Raw genomic sequence first — 16,026 nt, forward strand, 5'->3', positions numbered from 1 at the left:
CTAAAGGTCATAGTGCCCATACGTCAGCATGGCTGGGGAAACTTTTATCCTCCTGGGAACGTGGTCCTGAGCAAATGCAGGGAAGTGTTGAGCGGCCTGCAGCAGGGTGGAGGACATGGTGTCTTCCTCAGGAGGTGTCATTCAAAGCCATGGGGCCAAGGACATCCACAGGCACCTCATGGGCTCAGGACTAATGTTCATCAAGGGTCTCATTTGCTTCTCCGAGGAACCCGTGGTTACATCTGTGCTAAGGAATAACCACTCCTGTAGCCATCCCTGTACCAGCTTTGGTGAGGCCGCACCTTGAGTACTGTGCTCAGTTTTGGGCCCCTCACTACAAGAAGGACATCGAGGCCCTGGAGCGTGCCCAGAGCAGGGCTACGAAGCTGGTGAAGGGCCTGGAGCACAAGTCCTGTGAGGGGTGGCTGAGGGCACTGGGGGTGTTTGGGCTGGAGAAGAGGAGGCTCAGGGCAGACCTTATTGCTCTCTGCAACTGCCTGACAGGAAGGGATGGGGAGCTGGGGGTCGGCCTCTTCTCACAGGTAACCAGTGATAGGACCAGAGGGAATGGCCTCAAGTTGTGCCAGGGGAGGTTCAGGTTGGAAATGAGGAGACATTTCTGCTCAGAGAGAGCAGTCAGGCACTGGGACGGGTTGCCCAGGGAGGTGGTGGAGTCACCGTCCCTGGGGGTGTTCAAGGAGAGGTTGGACGTGATGCTTGGGGACATGGCTTAGTGGTGACATTGGTGGTAGGGGATGGTTGGACCAGATGATCTTGAAGGCCATTTCCAACCTTATATATATTTTTTCAAACTGATATATATATTTATAAATTTATATATAGCACCCAAGGGGCATGTCCAAGCACACTCATACACACACCCCCACTACTCCATCATGCCTGAAGAGACGAATTTAAGCTCACATACTATTATGGGATGAAGCCAAGCCGAAAATAGCCTGAAGAGCACTTGCCTGCTCCAGGCCTCCAGGAGAAGGGTAAAGGTCTTACAACTCAGGCGAACCTTCATCTAAAATAGCAACAGCCTGCCTCGGGTATGCCAGCAAAGCCCCCTCTGGGCTTGAAGCATGCAGAAGCATGAATGAGAGCTGCAACGTCGGCATCCCAGCCCCGCGGGTCCACGCTGTGTCCTCTGGCTAACCCCAGCCTCAGCTCCTTCTTCTCTCTGTGTCCCTGGGCCTGGTTTCTCCTCCCTGGAGGCAAGCAGAGCCCATGATAAATGGTATGTTAGCGCCTGCCACCCTCCTGAGGAGCTAGAGGAGGGATTTTCCAGAAGCACAAGGAGGTTAATCACACATCACCCTCATGTTGTTTCCCAGAGGGAAGCAGGTTCCTGCTTTTCTATGTGTCTTTATGATCTTCAGCAGCCAAGAGTTGAAAGCAGCTTCATTTGTATGGACAGAAGCAAAGAATTAATTTTAACATTTTAAGAAAGAATCACTGTAAAAGGACCTTGACCCAGGCAGGATTTGCAGTTGTATGCCAGCCTCAGATATATCCCAGACTTTGAGCAAAACAAGGACCCTTCCTGAGCAGTGACAGCAGGCTTCGTTCCTAATTCGGTGCTCTGGGCATTAACAACTCATTGCCATAGAAGCATGGAGTATTGACTTCTAAACCTACAGGGAACTGAACAACACCTTCCATCAGCACTCACATCTTGAGGTGCAGAGCTCCTTCATTAGATCTGTTTAATATAAATCAACTAAGTGTCAGCATTGCTCCAACTCCGTGTTTCCTCTTAAACAGGAACAGAAAATTGAGTACAACAAAGTCAATGGATGACTCTAAGACATACCATCCAGAAGTAGACCTGAAAATTAAAAGCAAAAAGGCTAGGAGGCTTTTGGTTTTGCTTCATGAACATGATTACAGGGTCAAGTATTCTCATATCTTTGAAGAACAGCAAAAATGATAATAACAGTGGTTATTTTGCAGGACCTGATGGGTAATGGCAATCCTCTCCCCAGCTACAGCAGCTTTGGATGAAGCACCATCCATCACCCACAGCAATAACAGAAACCGAACTGAGCATGTGTCAACACAAGTCCAACTAATTATCAAAATGAAGTAGCTGGAAATAGCATCATGCTCTAACACCCTCACCTGTCCTGCAAGAACCGTAACGGCTGCATTCATCATTAAATTGTGGTCAGGGAGGAATGCTTCCTCCACGAGAAATTCCCATCATTAGAAAGCTGAGCTGCAGGAGGAGGGAAAGGACTCGTTTAACCTGACAGGAGTGTTTATTCATTAATTAATGAGGCGAGGTAGGTCCATGGTAAGTTATAAGAAGGGCATCCTGGGACACAGCCCTCATTCTCACTCACGTCTGCACAAAATTCCCTCAGTGACCAACATTACTGGTTGTGAGGAGACCTCCACAGCAGCAGAACTGAGGACCTTATGGTCCTCAGGTGCTTTTTAAAGCTACCTCCATCAGAGCATCACTCTTCTCTTGTAATTTCAAAGCTACACGGATACCAAGAGGGACAGAAACATGGCAGAACACAGACCAGCTGGCTTCTCGTGCCCTACAAGAGGGCTAACAAATCTGTGACAGAGGAACATTTGAAACCCAGTCTCTTTTGGACTCCTGCCACCTACGAGCAGGGTGCCTAGTGGCTCACTGACAATTAAAGGGTAACCGTGTTGTAATGAAAGGGTAGCCACGTTTTATCTGCTTGTGAGCAACCGCCTGCTACACCGTGTGACTGGAATAATCAGCAGAAAGTCTGCACACAAATGTTTGGGAGTCGCTGCACAGACTGCCGGGGACAGGGTCGATCTTTCTCTGCTTCAAATCACCCAAGCTTCAGTACCAACCAGCATCCTTCTGCACATGGCTCTTACATGTCCTAACCAAGGATGACAAAACAAAGACACATCTGCACCGAATTTTATTAAAGTAGGCTTCATCAGCAACTTGTAATATTTGAAAAAATATTCTTAACATCTTTTTTTTTTTTTTTTTTCCTGAAGAAGTAATGTACCAGCTGCAACGCTCAAATGTCGTGAGAAGTCTCTGCCCGGAAGTCAAACTTCATAGTGGTAGAAAAATACGTTTTGTACCACATCAAATTGGTTTAATACAGAAAATCTTGTAACAGTTACAACTGAAGTTACGGGAAGATGTAGAAAAAAAATAAAATACCGGCAGCGTTGGTCACAGGTTAAAAACCAGCATTTCAAACAGGACTCAGACCATGTAGACAAGCCTAACCACGCTCCTTGACTGTCATCATCATGTTGTTACAACTGAACTGTCTACTGCAATATGTTTTTTTTCAGATTTTGCAAAATAGAAGTTTCTTAAACTCCCGCTTGTATGTAAATCAACAACTTTTTGGCAGACAAACGTTGTTTAAAATGTCATAGGCTAGTTTTCCACCTGCGGTGCAACACCTTATCCAAAGCTTCCATGCAATGCCACAACCAAGAATGGTTTGTTGCAGAAGAAAGCACTTTTGCTCTTCACTCATGATGTTAACTAGAGCCTTGAACAAGGGTGAAGGGATAGACCCCCTGACTTTCTTTGAATTAAAGAAATGCAGCCAGACCCATTGACAACTCTTTGCATTATTTCATACTGGTCCGATGGAAGGGAGGCAATGAGGAGTCTGCAGTGTGTGAATTATGAAAGACCGGAATGGATGAGACATTTCATATCATATTAAAGCCCTTCACCTGTTGGCTCAGTGTAACAGTTTACTATGACATGATCCTGTTTTGGCAGGGCAGAGAACAAAACTTGAGCCAGTCTCCTCTCGGATGGTATGAGTAACCCAACTTTGCTGGCCCATTGGGCCAAATACTACACTTGAACAATTTGATAGTTACAACAGCGACAGAGTTTAAAGAACTGATTTTTTTTTTCCTGGAAACGTAAACATTATAAAAAAGTTTAAACAGGCCACAACCATAAAAGTTTTTGAGTTTAAATACCTGGGAAATTCATGCTCCACCAACAGATGAAACAGTAAGAAACATACAAAAACAAGAGATACAAATTTAACATATGTTTAAAATAACTGGCTTTCACCACAGAATCTTTCTTTGAAGGTTACTTTCATGAGAAAACATATTCCCTGCAGCATGTAGACTCCCTCACAAGGAAGAATCAGGTCATGTCAGTTAGTCACTTACTGAAGAAACACTGCAGGGTTACAGAGTGTAGCAGCCTTGCAACTACCAAAGCACTGCCACAGAAAACATAGCAAACGATGTAGGCAAGAGCAGACTTGAACATGACACCTACATGGGCCACTGGAGTATACAAGACAAAAAAAGATGGAGAGCTTCATACAGGGAATTTCCAGTCATTCTGAAAACCAAAGTAATTTTTTCTTTGCAAAATAAATATAATCAAAGTCCCCAGATGTTGTTTCTCAAGGCATGCTATAGTAGCCAATGGCTCGGTTTCACATCCATAGAGACTGGTGTTTTACCTAAAATGGCTTTCCTGTCTCTCCAGTCTGTCACTTCTCATTTTCAAAGTCTCCTAAGTAGCTTTTGGATAGACATCTTCGCTGCATGCATCTACTAAGATTCCCTTGTTAATCCTAGAATCTCCTGTGCATGAAACTCAATGAGCAGAACAGGCCTGAACTGTAGCTAGGAGATGGTTTCAGCCTCTGGATTCCTCTCTAAAGAACAGAAGCGTATGACAGTTACACATAAATAGCATCTGCAAATACATATGCAGTATACACAGAAAAAGCAGTGAACATGAACAGATTTCAAGGGCTGACTTGACTCTAATTTAAGTCTTCATCATCAGCCCACCTTTAAAACTTGCTCCAGGCAGTATGTCATTATGCTAGCGTGGCAAACAACTGGGATATCCAACAGTAGTGCTAATGAACAGTAACCCCATTCCTAGGCATTGCTTTCTTGAAATACACCCTGGATTCACAAAAACATAACAGCTTTTTGGATTTCAGATCTACCTCTGAGGTTAAACTGACAGCAGCAGCATTTGCAAATAACAGGAAAAGCTTAGCTTGTAAACCCTGTTATTTTTAAAGCATAATGAGAATTCAAGTCCTATTCCCCTTCACATTTATAGGCTTTATGAGAATAATGGTACTTAGTGTGCCCTATTTGTAGAAAAGTGTATGTTTTTACAGCACTATATATATATAAATATGAACTACTAACCAAAGTTTGATTTCAAACTAGAATTGCAACAACCCCTGCCTGCAATTTGGAAACGTGAAGTAGCTCTTGTATCTCTTGTCTGTAAGCAGAGAAAAAAAGGATTGTATCTTACTACGATCTAATAACCTCCACTAGGGAAATGAAAAACATATCATTAACTCTGTGGGATCTGACTGAAACCCCATGACTGACAGTATCGCCCCACGCTGTTTGCCAGATAAGAGCCAGGCAGCAAGAATGATTGGAGATTCATCAGCCAAGAGTAGGTGGTTTTTGTTCCCAGTTGCTTAGGAGTGAAAGTTCAAGAATTATGTGTTTGTCATAAGTGCTGTGCTTGGAGACAGCACCTAATGGTGTCATTTATCTACTAGGACATTAGAGCTACAGTATGTTTCTGCCCAACTCCATTGCTACTTATGAAACTAATAATTGGCATGCTCTAGGACTCATCAATTATAAACTAATTTAGCCATTTCTTCCTGGTCCTCTGTGGAAATCTGGAAACATCTGACAAAATATTTCAGTTAGCTTGAGCAATCCTGGAATCAGACCCAAGGAAGCTAAACATCGTAGACACCAACTCAGGGAGGTCATAATCATGTTTCCATCCCCAGTCCCTCCGGGCATTGCTGTCATCAAAGTTCATTGGCCAGCTGTCAGCTGCAGTGAAAAGAAAGAGAAACAAGGAGCATGAGGCTTAGGAAAAATCCCTTCAAACTACAAGGTGTTACTGGCCATTTGAATTAGGAAAGGTGAATTTCAGACTGTAAGACTTGAGCTGTACAGCAGCAATTTTCAAGTGTCTAAAAAGAAAACATTGTTTTGTCCTTGACATACAGAAATATGAAGTTTTCACTTACCCACTGCCAAAAAGGTGATACTCACCTATGGCCTGCCTGACTTCATCCACGTTGTAGGTCACCTGAAGCTCAGGAACGTGCTTCTGCACCTCTTGTGCCAGCTCTTCAGGGGTGAAGCTCATGGCACTGATGTTGTACGTCCTCATGGTCAGCGCCTCTGCGGGGGCCTCCATGACCTCTAGAGTTGCTTTCAGGCAGTCATCAATATACATCATAGGGAGACGGGTGTCTGGCTTTAGGTTGCACTGAAATTTGCCGGTCTTTATGGCATCATGGAAAATCTGGACAGCGTAATCTGTGGAAAAGTGCAATGGATGTGTGTGCTCATCTGCCTCAATCCATTGTTCACTTCAGGACAGTCAACACTCCCCAGATCACCTCCAAAATCTCCTGTCTAGGAGGGGAACTCCTAGCAGTAGAACTGTGTATGATTTACACTACACTGCAGGAGTAAAAGAAGCCATCCCAAACCATCCCGATGACGTTGTGGCATTTACACATTGCAGCAAGACAGCAGAATTGGAAATATTTTTAAATGAAACGGTCTCAATGAGCATAACTAAGCCAAACTCCCTCAGATAGCATTTAAAGACAAAGACTACAAAGTACACCCTACATTGCAGTAGACAAAAGCAGTGTCATAACCTTCAGTCCAAACAGGATCTCTACACTGATGTTCTACACCGTTGCAGATTAAATTCTACGAACTGGTTAAAAATGACTGCACTGGCTTACGTTTTTGCTGTCCTTGCCTGCAACACTGAGAAATACACACAAGCTGCTTACCAGTTGTTCCCCCTCCGGGCTGAGAGTCAGCAGAGATAATTCCTGGGTACCTCAGGCAGCGGAAGTCTAGCCCGTATCGGTAATGGTAGTACTAGAGAGGGAGGAGAGAAACACTTTTATACAACAAGACTGGGCCAAACAACTCACTGCTTCCACAACAATCTCCCACAGGATGAACCTTCATTCTGTAATCATCCCATGGCAGGGAAGGAAGGCGAGGAATTACTGATCAGTCTGAATTCTGTATCAGGTAGCTGATCTTTCTGCTCTTCCTTTTCTAGCTTTCATCCACATCAGTAGATATGGATTGACTTTTAACATAAGGTCTTGATCTAGTGTGCAGAAAGCAGTAATTTCCATGTTTGAGACATTTCAAGTTAATACAGTCTTCAGACCTGTCACTGTCCTTCTTAAAATTAAGATGCAAAGAAATTGTGTGTAAAATAACAGCTTTCAGGATTTCATGCTTCTAGAAAAAATATAAAGCCAAGAGAGAAGTTGTGTATGTACGGTCTCAGACGGCTTTGACTTTGGAGAGGGTTTTTATTTTCATGACATAACAAACCATGACAGACTAGAATAGAATACTAAAGCCTAAACGGAAGGAAAGAAAGGGCAGAAAACTACTGCAATGAGAAATCTTCCAGAATCAGTGAAGTTCTCACTGAACTGTCATGAAAGAAAGAAAAAGTTCTCACTTCTCCCATGAGCTCAGCGTGAACCTTGGAGACACCATAGATCGTCCTTGGCCTCTGAATGCAGAGATCAGGAGTTGGATCTCGAGGAGAGGTGGGCCCAAAGGCTCCAATAGTGCTTGGAACAAAGAGTCGCAAATTGTGCTCAGCCGCAATATCCAGAACATTGTGTAAACCTGGAACAATAACAGGATTTATCAGAACATCCACTGCACTTTCTCAAACCTCTGTAGGAATCACAAAATTGAAACCTTGTCACATACCAGTAATATTTACAGCTCTGGCTAGAGGGACGTTTGCTTCTCCCACAGCACTGAGCAGAGCGCTATAGTGGAACAGCCAAGTTATGCGATTATTCACCACTATCTCACGCAGATTCTTGTAGTCCAAGATGTCTGAGTAGATAAAAGGGCCTGAAAGAAATGGAAATAGAAGGAAACTGAATGACAAGAAGAACAAAAAGAGAAAAGTTCTAGATTATACTCATTGCCCATTCTTCTACTCAAAATTTGACTGTACAGCAAAAAACAGCAATGGCCTAATGATTAGTAGGTAAATATGAAAAGTAGGGTAAACTGCTGCCTTTGCCTCAACACCACATTGATTCAAGAACTCCTGTTTTATCCCATCAATGGCATGAGAAAAAGGAACATCTAATATACATGTATAATTCAGATATCTAAGTACATCATTAAACAATGGTGAAGAAAAACTTATTCAAGTTTCTAATGAAAATATAAGAATCCAAACAAACTATTCTACATGCATTTTGTCATCTAAATTGCCTCGGCTTGGAAAAAAGGGCACATATTTAATTTCCAACCTCCAAAATAATACACATCTCTTTTTACAGCAGGAACACGAAAGCTAATTGATTTGAGTGCTTTGGTCAAGAAAGTGGCAAAAAGACAGTGAAAATTGCAGAGAAAAATATTTAGAAAAAAAGGAATTAACTGATATATAAAATCAGTATTGGGGCAAGATTTCAAACCAGGAAGGCACTATCCAGAAGTTTCAAAAAATAGTTTGTACAGTTTCATTCACTCTTTGTTTAGACTTGAGTAATCAGTTTATCAACATCAGATGTGAAGTCAAAGCTTTTTTCCATATGTTCCCCCAGTCACTTACCACTATGAAAAACATGATCCGCAGGCTTTCTAATGTCAGACAAGATCACATTGTTCTTTCCAAATCGTTTCCTGTATAAAAATACCCACATGGTACAGTGAGTCCACAGTCTTTGTGATAATTTATGAGTTGCTATTTTGTTATTTTGTTCACCAAGAGCAACATCAGAAGAATAATAATTTCCACAAGGAAATCAGTTATTCTATCTAAAAAATTAAAAAATGTTCTCTTCAGTGTCAATATAACATCTTTGAAAATGAATAAACTACTCCTTGTAGTCCTTTTACTGAAAGACTGCATCTGGATATGTAAGTCTTTAAGATAATGAAAAGCAGTTAAGAAAAAAACTCTTTCCTACCCTCTTCTCACCACAAGTTTTACCCTGAGAATCAAGTCCCCTACAGACACCAAAAAGCATATGCCACGGGGCTTGCTGTAACTGCAGCTATTTTTATATCAGCAAGGTAAATACAGCTGATAAGTAATCTCTGACTTGTACTGCTCTAATCAGCACAAGGCTGTCTTGGAGAGCAAGACTGACTGAACTGGAGTACATTCCAGCCTTCCATTATTTGCACGATTTCATAGAAATTACTGAAATCATTCAATCCATAACATTGGTGTTGAATACAGCAAGTTTGCTCACTTTTGATCATAGCCCAAATCCTCTGCAACAAACACTGTCAACATACAAGTGACTCTGGAGCTGAGTGGATGTACATATAAACCACGATATAGACAAGGAAGAGATCTTGGAGCATTTTACATTTATTGATTTACTGCTTTTGCCGCATCAGTTCATCTTTCACCAAATTATAAAATATTAGGGTACAAGGTCTTGGAAGTTTTGTTTTTATTTGCACTGGACTAAATAGGGCGCCTTATTCCTGAAGTTACATAACTGAAATTCTCAGAGAGAGAAAAGTCAGCAGTTGCAAAGCCCAACAGCTGGGCAATTCGCAGAGGACTATGTACTTTTTCAAGTGGACGTTTGTACTTTTTCCTCTCCCATGGTACCTGCATAAAACCCCAAATTTTGTCTTTCTTGAGCATGGAAATGCAGCCTTATTTGGCTGAGCGCCCTCTAAGGATTCAAATTCTGAATACTTCAATTTAACTGGAAACAAACTGAACCCAGTGGCTAGCCTCCTAGACAAAATTATGTTATTTTTGGAACTGTGACCAATGTACACACAGAAAGTACGTCAGTGAACATAAAACAAGCACAGGAGTAAAAAATAAAAAGAGCAGAAGTATAAAGTTGTTTACAAAACCATGAGGCAAAAAACAATCATCACCAGGATTGTTTTAAAAACAGCTTTCCTAATAAATTTTGCTTCTAAAAGTTGTGGCTAAAGCTTGAGCTCCTCACTAATAGCAAGTCAATGAATCATGACATACCTCAGAAGCTTAGCGAGTCCCACTCCAAGCTGGCCAAGACCACCTAAAACAGGAGAAAAAAATTGGAGGAGAGGTGGTATCAGAACACAGTATTGAAGTATTATATGAGTTGTATCAGAAATCAGTACTATCTCTCTTCTCAGAGTCAAAAAGCTTTAACCTGTCCTCAGTGAAAACCCAATGAACTTGTTTTAGTAGATTTCTGAAATAAAAATAGAAAACAAGTCCACATGGGGCAATGATTCTAGCGCCATACAGGAAAGACCACAAGTCCAGCTTATTTCGTTTGGATTTTTTTTTGTCAAAGTGTTTTTGCTTCTGTTATTCTGCTCACTGGAGAGGGAGGAGGGGAGCGTGGAACTCGACTGAGAAGCTGGGGAAGGAATACAGTTATGATAGGAATGCTGACCTGTAATTAGCACCCGAGGATGATCAGACTCCGAAAAAGAAACGGAGTGAAAGCTAGCATCAGAGGCCACCTGGCGGGGCGAGACGCCGATGCATCGCACGGGCACGATGGAAATCCCACACCCACAACCAGAGCTTTGTAGCAGCTGGCTGACAGCTCTGCTCACGTTTTTGACAATTGGCATCTTCCTTCTTCAGTTACGCTGTGAGAACAAGAGAAGGTATTAGTCGTAAGTGACTCAACCACATTGAACGTTTTAAATACTCCCTAAGAATACTCTGAAGAGTTTAAAAGAGGTCTGATGCAATACAAATCCGAGCTGATGTGCCAGCTGAGAGCCACGTCTGCTAGAAGCAGCCTGTGAAGTGACATGAATAGAGGTAATGTATTCAACAGGGAGAGCACAGGAAAATATCCACAGCCCCGGCCCAGGGTCCAGGATAATGAACAGTGAGAACACAGCCCAAGTTTAAACCTTTTACACTAGAAACTGTGATTCAAAGCACAGCTGACAGCAAAGGCAGAATTCAAGAAGTTCACCTACTGGGATTACACAGGTTCACTGCAGGTATCTGTGAGCGAAAGCTTTGTAAATGCCACAAATAAGCTAACCTTAGCATTGCATCAGCAAGACTCGCTCAAACCAACAGTGGCAAAAGTCTCTCTAGAGAGCACTGCTCTGCTGAAACCTAACATGCATGATGGACAGCACCAGGAAAGCAAAGGAGAAGCTGTGTTTTGTTTACTCAGGACTAATTCCTAATTGCTTCACAAAAAAAAAAGCCATGATTCATAATAACACACTGTGAAAGTATCCCTAAATTATCCTGAGCTCTATGCAAGTTAGGTTTTCTGTCTCCACAGATTTTTCCTACTGGGAAAGGAAATGAAAAAAAAAAATTGCTGAAAAATTTCCAGCAAATAAATTGCACATGCAACCAGCCTTTTGTGAGGTTATATTTTCCTTCCTTCAAATAGAGTTCTTAAGGCACGGTCACCAAAATTCTTCCTTACCTCCCCTCAGACTTTTAGCCATCTTCCCCAAAGTGATACAATGAACAAACTCCAAGATGAGGACACCTTTTAAAAATAGCTTACATTTAAAACTGAGATTATGCTGTCAGTTCCTTTCTCATGTGTTCTTGTTGCATATATTGTAAGTAAGAGAAATGGGAGAAGGAAGGCCACAAGAAGTTACGGCAGCTAGCTGATGCAGATGAATTCCAGCAGCACCGATTTATAATATGCGTAGAAAAGCAAACAGCTAATTAACGTGGCTGTTCCTTTCACTTAAGGCAATACAGAAAGCAGGAATTTTCTGATACTTTAAAGAGCCCTGCTATTTATTTACAGAAGACCTCCTAAACCACCTATGACATGGTTAAGAAGAGACCCTCAAGAACTGTGCATGATTAAAAATTCACATTTGCACATTAAAACAGAAAGAGATTTATTCTGAAGTGCATCTTCTTTGTTTCATCCTCCTTTTGAGATGTGTTGGTTCACTTGTTTATTGCATTGAGAAGCGGGGTCAGTTAGTGCCCTGATGAATTCACCGTGCCTCTGCTGCACCTCACGGCCACAAACCCATTTATCAGGCTCCCTGATGATAGGTTTGATCTGTCACAGCCGTATCTCTCCTGTCACGGTGCTGGAGGCAACTGCTCTAGCCCCCTCTGGGCTTTGCACAGCTCTTTCATTCCTGCTGATACACCAACCCAGCACCGAGAGACCTGAGCCCAGTGGGGAGAACCCAACCTGGGACCCCCAGGGTGCTGCTGGTCCCGGAGCCCCCATGCTGTGAGGAGAGGCTGCAAGAGCTGGGGCTGCTGGGGCTGGAGCAGAGGAGGCTCTGGGGAAGCTCCCCCATGGCCGTCAGTACCCGCAGGGAGGTGTAGAAGGGGAGAAGGGGAGGAAGACAGCAGGCAAGCATATCCAGACAACACATAGGACATATTTCTCCCTAGGAAACCAACGTAAGAAAACTGGCAGCACCAGTGCTTTAAAGAGCCATGATAATCCCTTCTTGTTTCAGAATGGGATATGAAAATCCTTACAGTACTAAGGGAGCCTCCTATGATCTGTTTCCCAAAGTTTCCCCTCGCAGGACCTGCGAAGGCATTTTACATTCGGAGCTCTAGATGCACAGTACACAAATTAAAGTTATAAAAATGCCATGCTAGGATCAAGTTGGTTTCCCACTCACTGGACTGGTTTCTCCAAATTCACTTGTGGAATAAACACGCAGTCTTACGCTAAGAATTTACTTGCAAGTCTAGGCTGACTCAAAGGAACAGTAAACATTTCATACCAGACACTGAAAAACCCTTGGTTTACCAAGCAGCACAACTGAATATAAAAACACCACCTACGACATGTATTTCTTGCTGTTTCAGATAGGAAAATGGTATAACTAAATTCCAAAAATTGTAAGCAAATGCACAGGTATATAAAGAAATTAACAATATCCCTTAAAGCACTTCCCCAAGCCAACCATAAGATAAAGCTCATTGCCTTTCAACAGCAAGTTGGACAGAAAGTCCCATTCTGCTAGATCAACATCTCTCATTTTAAATAACCTCAAGGAGTTGTTACCAGCACTGAAAATAAAAGCATTAATTTAACTGATGTGAAAATTTTGATTTTGGGGGTAGGTTTCTTTTTCTTCCTGTCCCAAAGTGAAATATTTTTGTATATTTAGGAACTGGAGAAAAATCTCTCTCTACATATATATATACATATCCAACCCCCACCAATCCCTGTATTACTTTCGAACTTTTCAGTCGCTGATTTTACTCACTGACTGAAATTGATAATAAAAATCAACTCTCTTGTTTCCTAAATTAAGCGAGGAAGCTTTATCCTGAAACATGGCTGTTATTTTCCCCAGCCTGCTAATTCAAATTAACAACCAACACTAATTTTTAAGGATTATGAAATACGCCCTAGACTATTTTTCTCTTCTGTACTCACCTGTCCCTCAGCTGGCAATAGGACAGAAGCAAACTGGAAATGGCAATTTATAGGACACTGCCTCTTTGGAAAGCCAATCAAAATGTGACAGAAAGTAGGAGTTGTCCCACACCTTAAAAAAAAAAAAAAAAAAAGTGTGTGCGTGAGAGCAGCAGCAGCCAGGGATATCACTTTGTTCACATTTGCTTTATTTTGAAATGTCTGTAACTTTGTGATAGGTAGAGGTCTCCGAAGCTATGCAGCCAGGTCCATTAGCTAACAGGAACATTCAAGGGTCATAACTGAAGGACGGGTTTTAAACTAATTAGTTGCAATGCAAGGGATTAGTATAAAGCCAACACATGTTCAAATGTAAAGCAAGAATCTATCTCCCTTGGATAGCAGGAAATTTCTACAGTTTATAAGAAGATTAAAGTACAGGGAGAAGGAAAAGAGGGAAAAAATGAAAAAATTGAACATCTTAAAAAAAATAACATTTAGCAAGTTATCTGCCAGCTGCTGTTCCATCATGAGCTTTCAGAAGTGTTCCACAAGTGGCAAGCACCTGTTGCTCATATAAAACACAAAAACATGTTTATAGGAGCTTGTAGTTTCTTGTGCATTAGTTATTAATAGAACATTACACCGATAAGAATGATAAGAAACTCAGGAGCTTGTTCTGGAAAATCCCGTTAATAGAAAGTTTTGGAGAACACGGGAAAAGGGAGAAGGGTCAGACCCCAAAACAAAACCTCCTGCAGCACTCCTGGGGGCTGCACCTCTGCTGAGACGCTGCAGGATGCTTCTACACAAAGCTAGCCACAGAAGTCCCAAAGCTGCCTCTTTCAGAGAAAGCCATGATACTTCCCGGGGCATGGGATCTCACGGGTTCCCAGCCACCAGTTTTTTCAAAACAGCCTCACACATACGGCCTGCACCGACACGCTGAGCTCCACGCTATTGCTCTCAGCCCCCTTTGGCTCCGCAACACACACGGTTTCTGCCTCAAGAGCTGAAGAAGGGCTTATGCACTTGAAAGCTCCTCTCCTTTTTTTTTTTTTTTCTTTTCAACTGTATCAAGAAGAGCTCGAGTGGAAAAACACTGCCAGCCTCGGGTGTTCAGAAGATGAAGCACACGTCACTCCGCAGGAAAGCCTTACTCACTGGTGCCCAGGCACTGCCAACTGGAAAATCCACCGGATCACACTGGGAACGCTCGCCCTGCAACGAGCAGGGGACACTCTCAGCTCAAATACCCCTTAAAGCAGCCTGCACGGCCAGAAAGCCATCATTCATCCCCTCTTGGTCTTTTCTGCAAGTCGGAGAGCCCTGAGGGGGGGCTGCCGGACCCTGCTCCCTCCTCGTGTCCCCTGGTACGGGCAGAGAGGAGCGTGGCCGGGCTGCACCCTGCTCCTGTTATCTCTGGCTCGCACACGGGCTGCAGCAGACAGCTGTTGGCCAAGCTACGTTAAAATAACCTTGAGGCACACGCACGGCCGCCACGGCTCGATTTTCAGAGGGGACAACGCCGGAGCCCTGTGAAGGAAGGCTGCCAGCCAGAAATCTGGCCTCAGCACCCCAAATGAAGCCAGATTATGTAAATGACTGAAAAGCGCGGTGCTCTCAGGGTGGATAAAACCTGCTTTATACCCGGCCTTTAGGATGAAACAAAGAGGCCAGTGTGAGTTATATGCATGATGAAACCCGCAAGCTCACAGCACATCCCTAGTAAAACGGCGTCGCTCCTGCAACTGGGATAAAAAAGAGCAAAAAGCGTTAAAGCCTGAAGTGCTGCTGGGTCACATCGGACAAAGGGGGGGCTAAAATAAAATGAAAGGAGGGGAAGGAGCAGAGGGGAGCACTGCACCCCCAGCCCCGCACCCCTACCCTGCTGCTCCTGGTCCCCTGGCAGCCCCAAAAGGGCTCCCAAAATAAAGGGAGTCGTTCATGCGGACCGGGACCAGGATCAGGATCAGGATCTGGAACAGGATCAGGATCAGGACCAGGATTAGGATTAGGATCAGGATCATGACCGCTCTCACCCACCGAGCTCCTGCTGCCGCCAGCCCCCGCTGCCTCTTGCCTGCCGCCGTTCCCCCAAAGGCTGAAAGGGGGAGGTGGGGAAAGGGGAGGTGGGAGAGGAGGAGCTGAAGCCAAACGTCATGGGGAGGAGAATTTGGGAGTGACGTCACACGTTTGGGCGTGACGTCATGGCCTGGAAAGGGCACTGCTTCGTTAGGGATTGGGGGCTCAGCGATAGGGCTTGAACGGGGGTATGGGGTGGGCAGCGGTGGTGGAGGGTAGTGGTGTGCCAGTGCCTTAAGGGGCTGCAGGAGAGGTGGGGAGGGTCTGTAGGGACAGGACGGGGGTATTGGTGCTGGGTCCTGTCCTGTTTAACACCTTCAGTAATAGTTTGGATGATGGGGCACAGCACACCCTCAGCAAGGCTGCAGATGACACAAAACTGGGGGGAAACGTGGATATAAGCCAGAGGGTTGTGCTGCCATCCAGAGGGACCTGGGCAGGCAGGAGAGGTGGGAGAGTCCAGTGAAGAACTGGAGGATTTCTCCTATTAGGGGTGGCTGCGAGAGCTGGGGCTGCTGGGCCTGGAGCA

The 16,026-nt window shown here is 43.7% G+C and overlaps 1 protein-coding gene across 2 annotated transcripts; it reads right to left on the reverse strand.

Moving 5' to 3' along the window:
- Positions 1 to 2,902: 2,902 nt before the first annotated feature.
- On the reverse strand, positions 2,903 to 15,603 carry LOC101794341 (L-threonine 3-dehydrogenase, mitochondrial). 2 transcript variants are annotated; one of them, XM_027455393.3, is made up of 10 exons: positions 15,459 to 15,603; positions 13,434 to 13,545; positions 10,461 to 10,662; positions 10,052 to 10,094; positions 8,651 to 8,721; positions 7,786 to 7,935; positions 7,526 to 7,698; positions 6,828 to 6,918; positions 6,067 to 6,336; positions 2,903 to 5,841 (listed from the first exon to the last, which is right to left on the reverse strand). In XM_027455393.3, the coding sequence occupies exons 3-10, from the start codon at positions 10,642 to 10,644 to the stop codon at positions 5,702 to 5,704; spliced, it is 1,122 nt and encodes a 373-aa protein (XP_027311194.2). In that variant the 5' UTR covers positions 10,645 to 10,662; positions 13,434 to 13,545; positions 15,459 to 15,603; the 3' UTR covers positions 2,903 to 5,701. The 2 variants fall into 2 exon arrangements, with proteins under 2 accessions (XP_027311194.2, XP_027311195.2); XM_027455394.3 differs by lacking the exon at positions 13,434 to 13,545 and having other exon boundaries at positions 15,459 to 15,546.
- Positions 15,604 to 16,026: the final 423 nt, after the last annotated feature.

Source organism: Anas platyrhynchos, chromosome 3 (genome assembly GCF_047663525.1).
Source record: "Anas platyrhynchos isolate ZD024472 breed Pekin duck chromosome 3, IASCAAS_PekinDuck_T2T, whole genome shotgun sequence".
NCBI classification, from domain to species: Eukaryota; Metazoa; Chordata; class Aves; order Anseriformes; family Anatidae; genus Anas; species Anas platyrhynchos.

Excerpts from the sequence above, each read along its gene's own strand:
- LOC101794341 (XM_027455393.3), bottom strand. The coding sequence starts at position 10,644 with ATGCCAATTGTCAAAAACGTGAGCAGAGCTGTCAGCCAGCTGCTACAA. Across the intron at positions 6,337-6,827 it reads GCCCGGAGGGGGAACAACTG|ATTACGCTGTCCAGATTTTC; the intron begins GTAAGCAGCTTG and ends ACTTTTCCACAG. Across the intron at positions 5,842-6,066 it reads TGAAGTCAGGCAGGCCATAG|CTGACAGCTGGCCAATGAAC; the intron begins GTGAGTATCACC and ends TTTTCACTGCAG.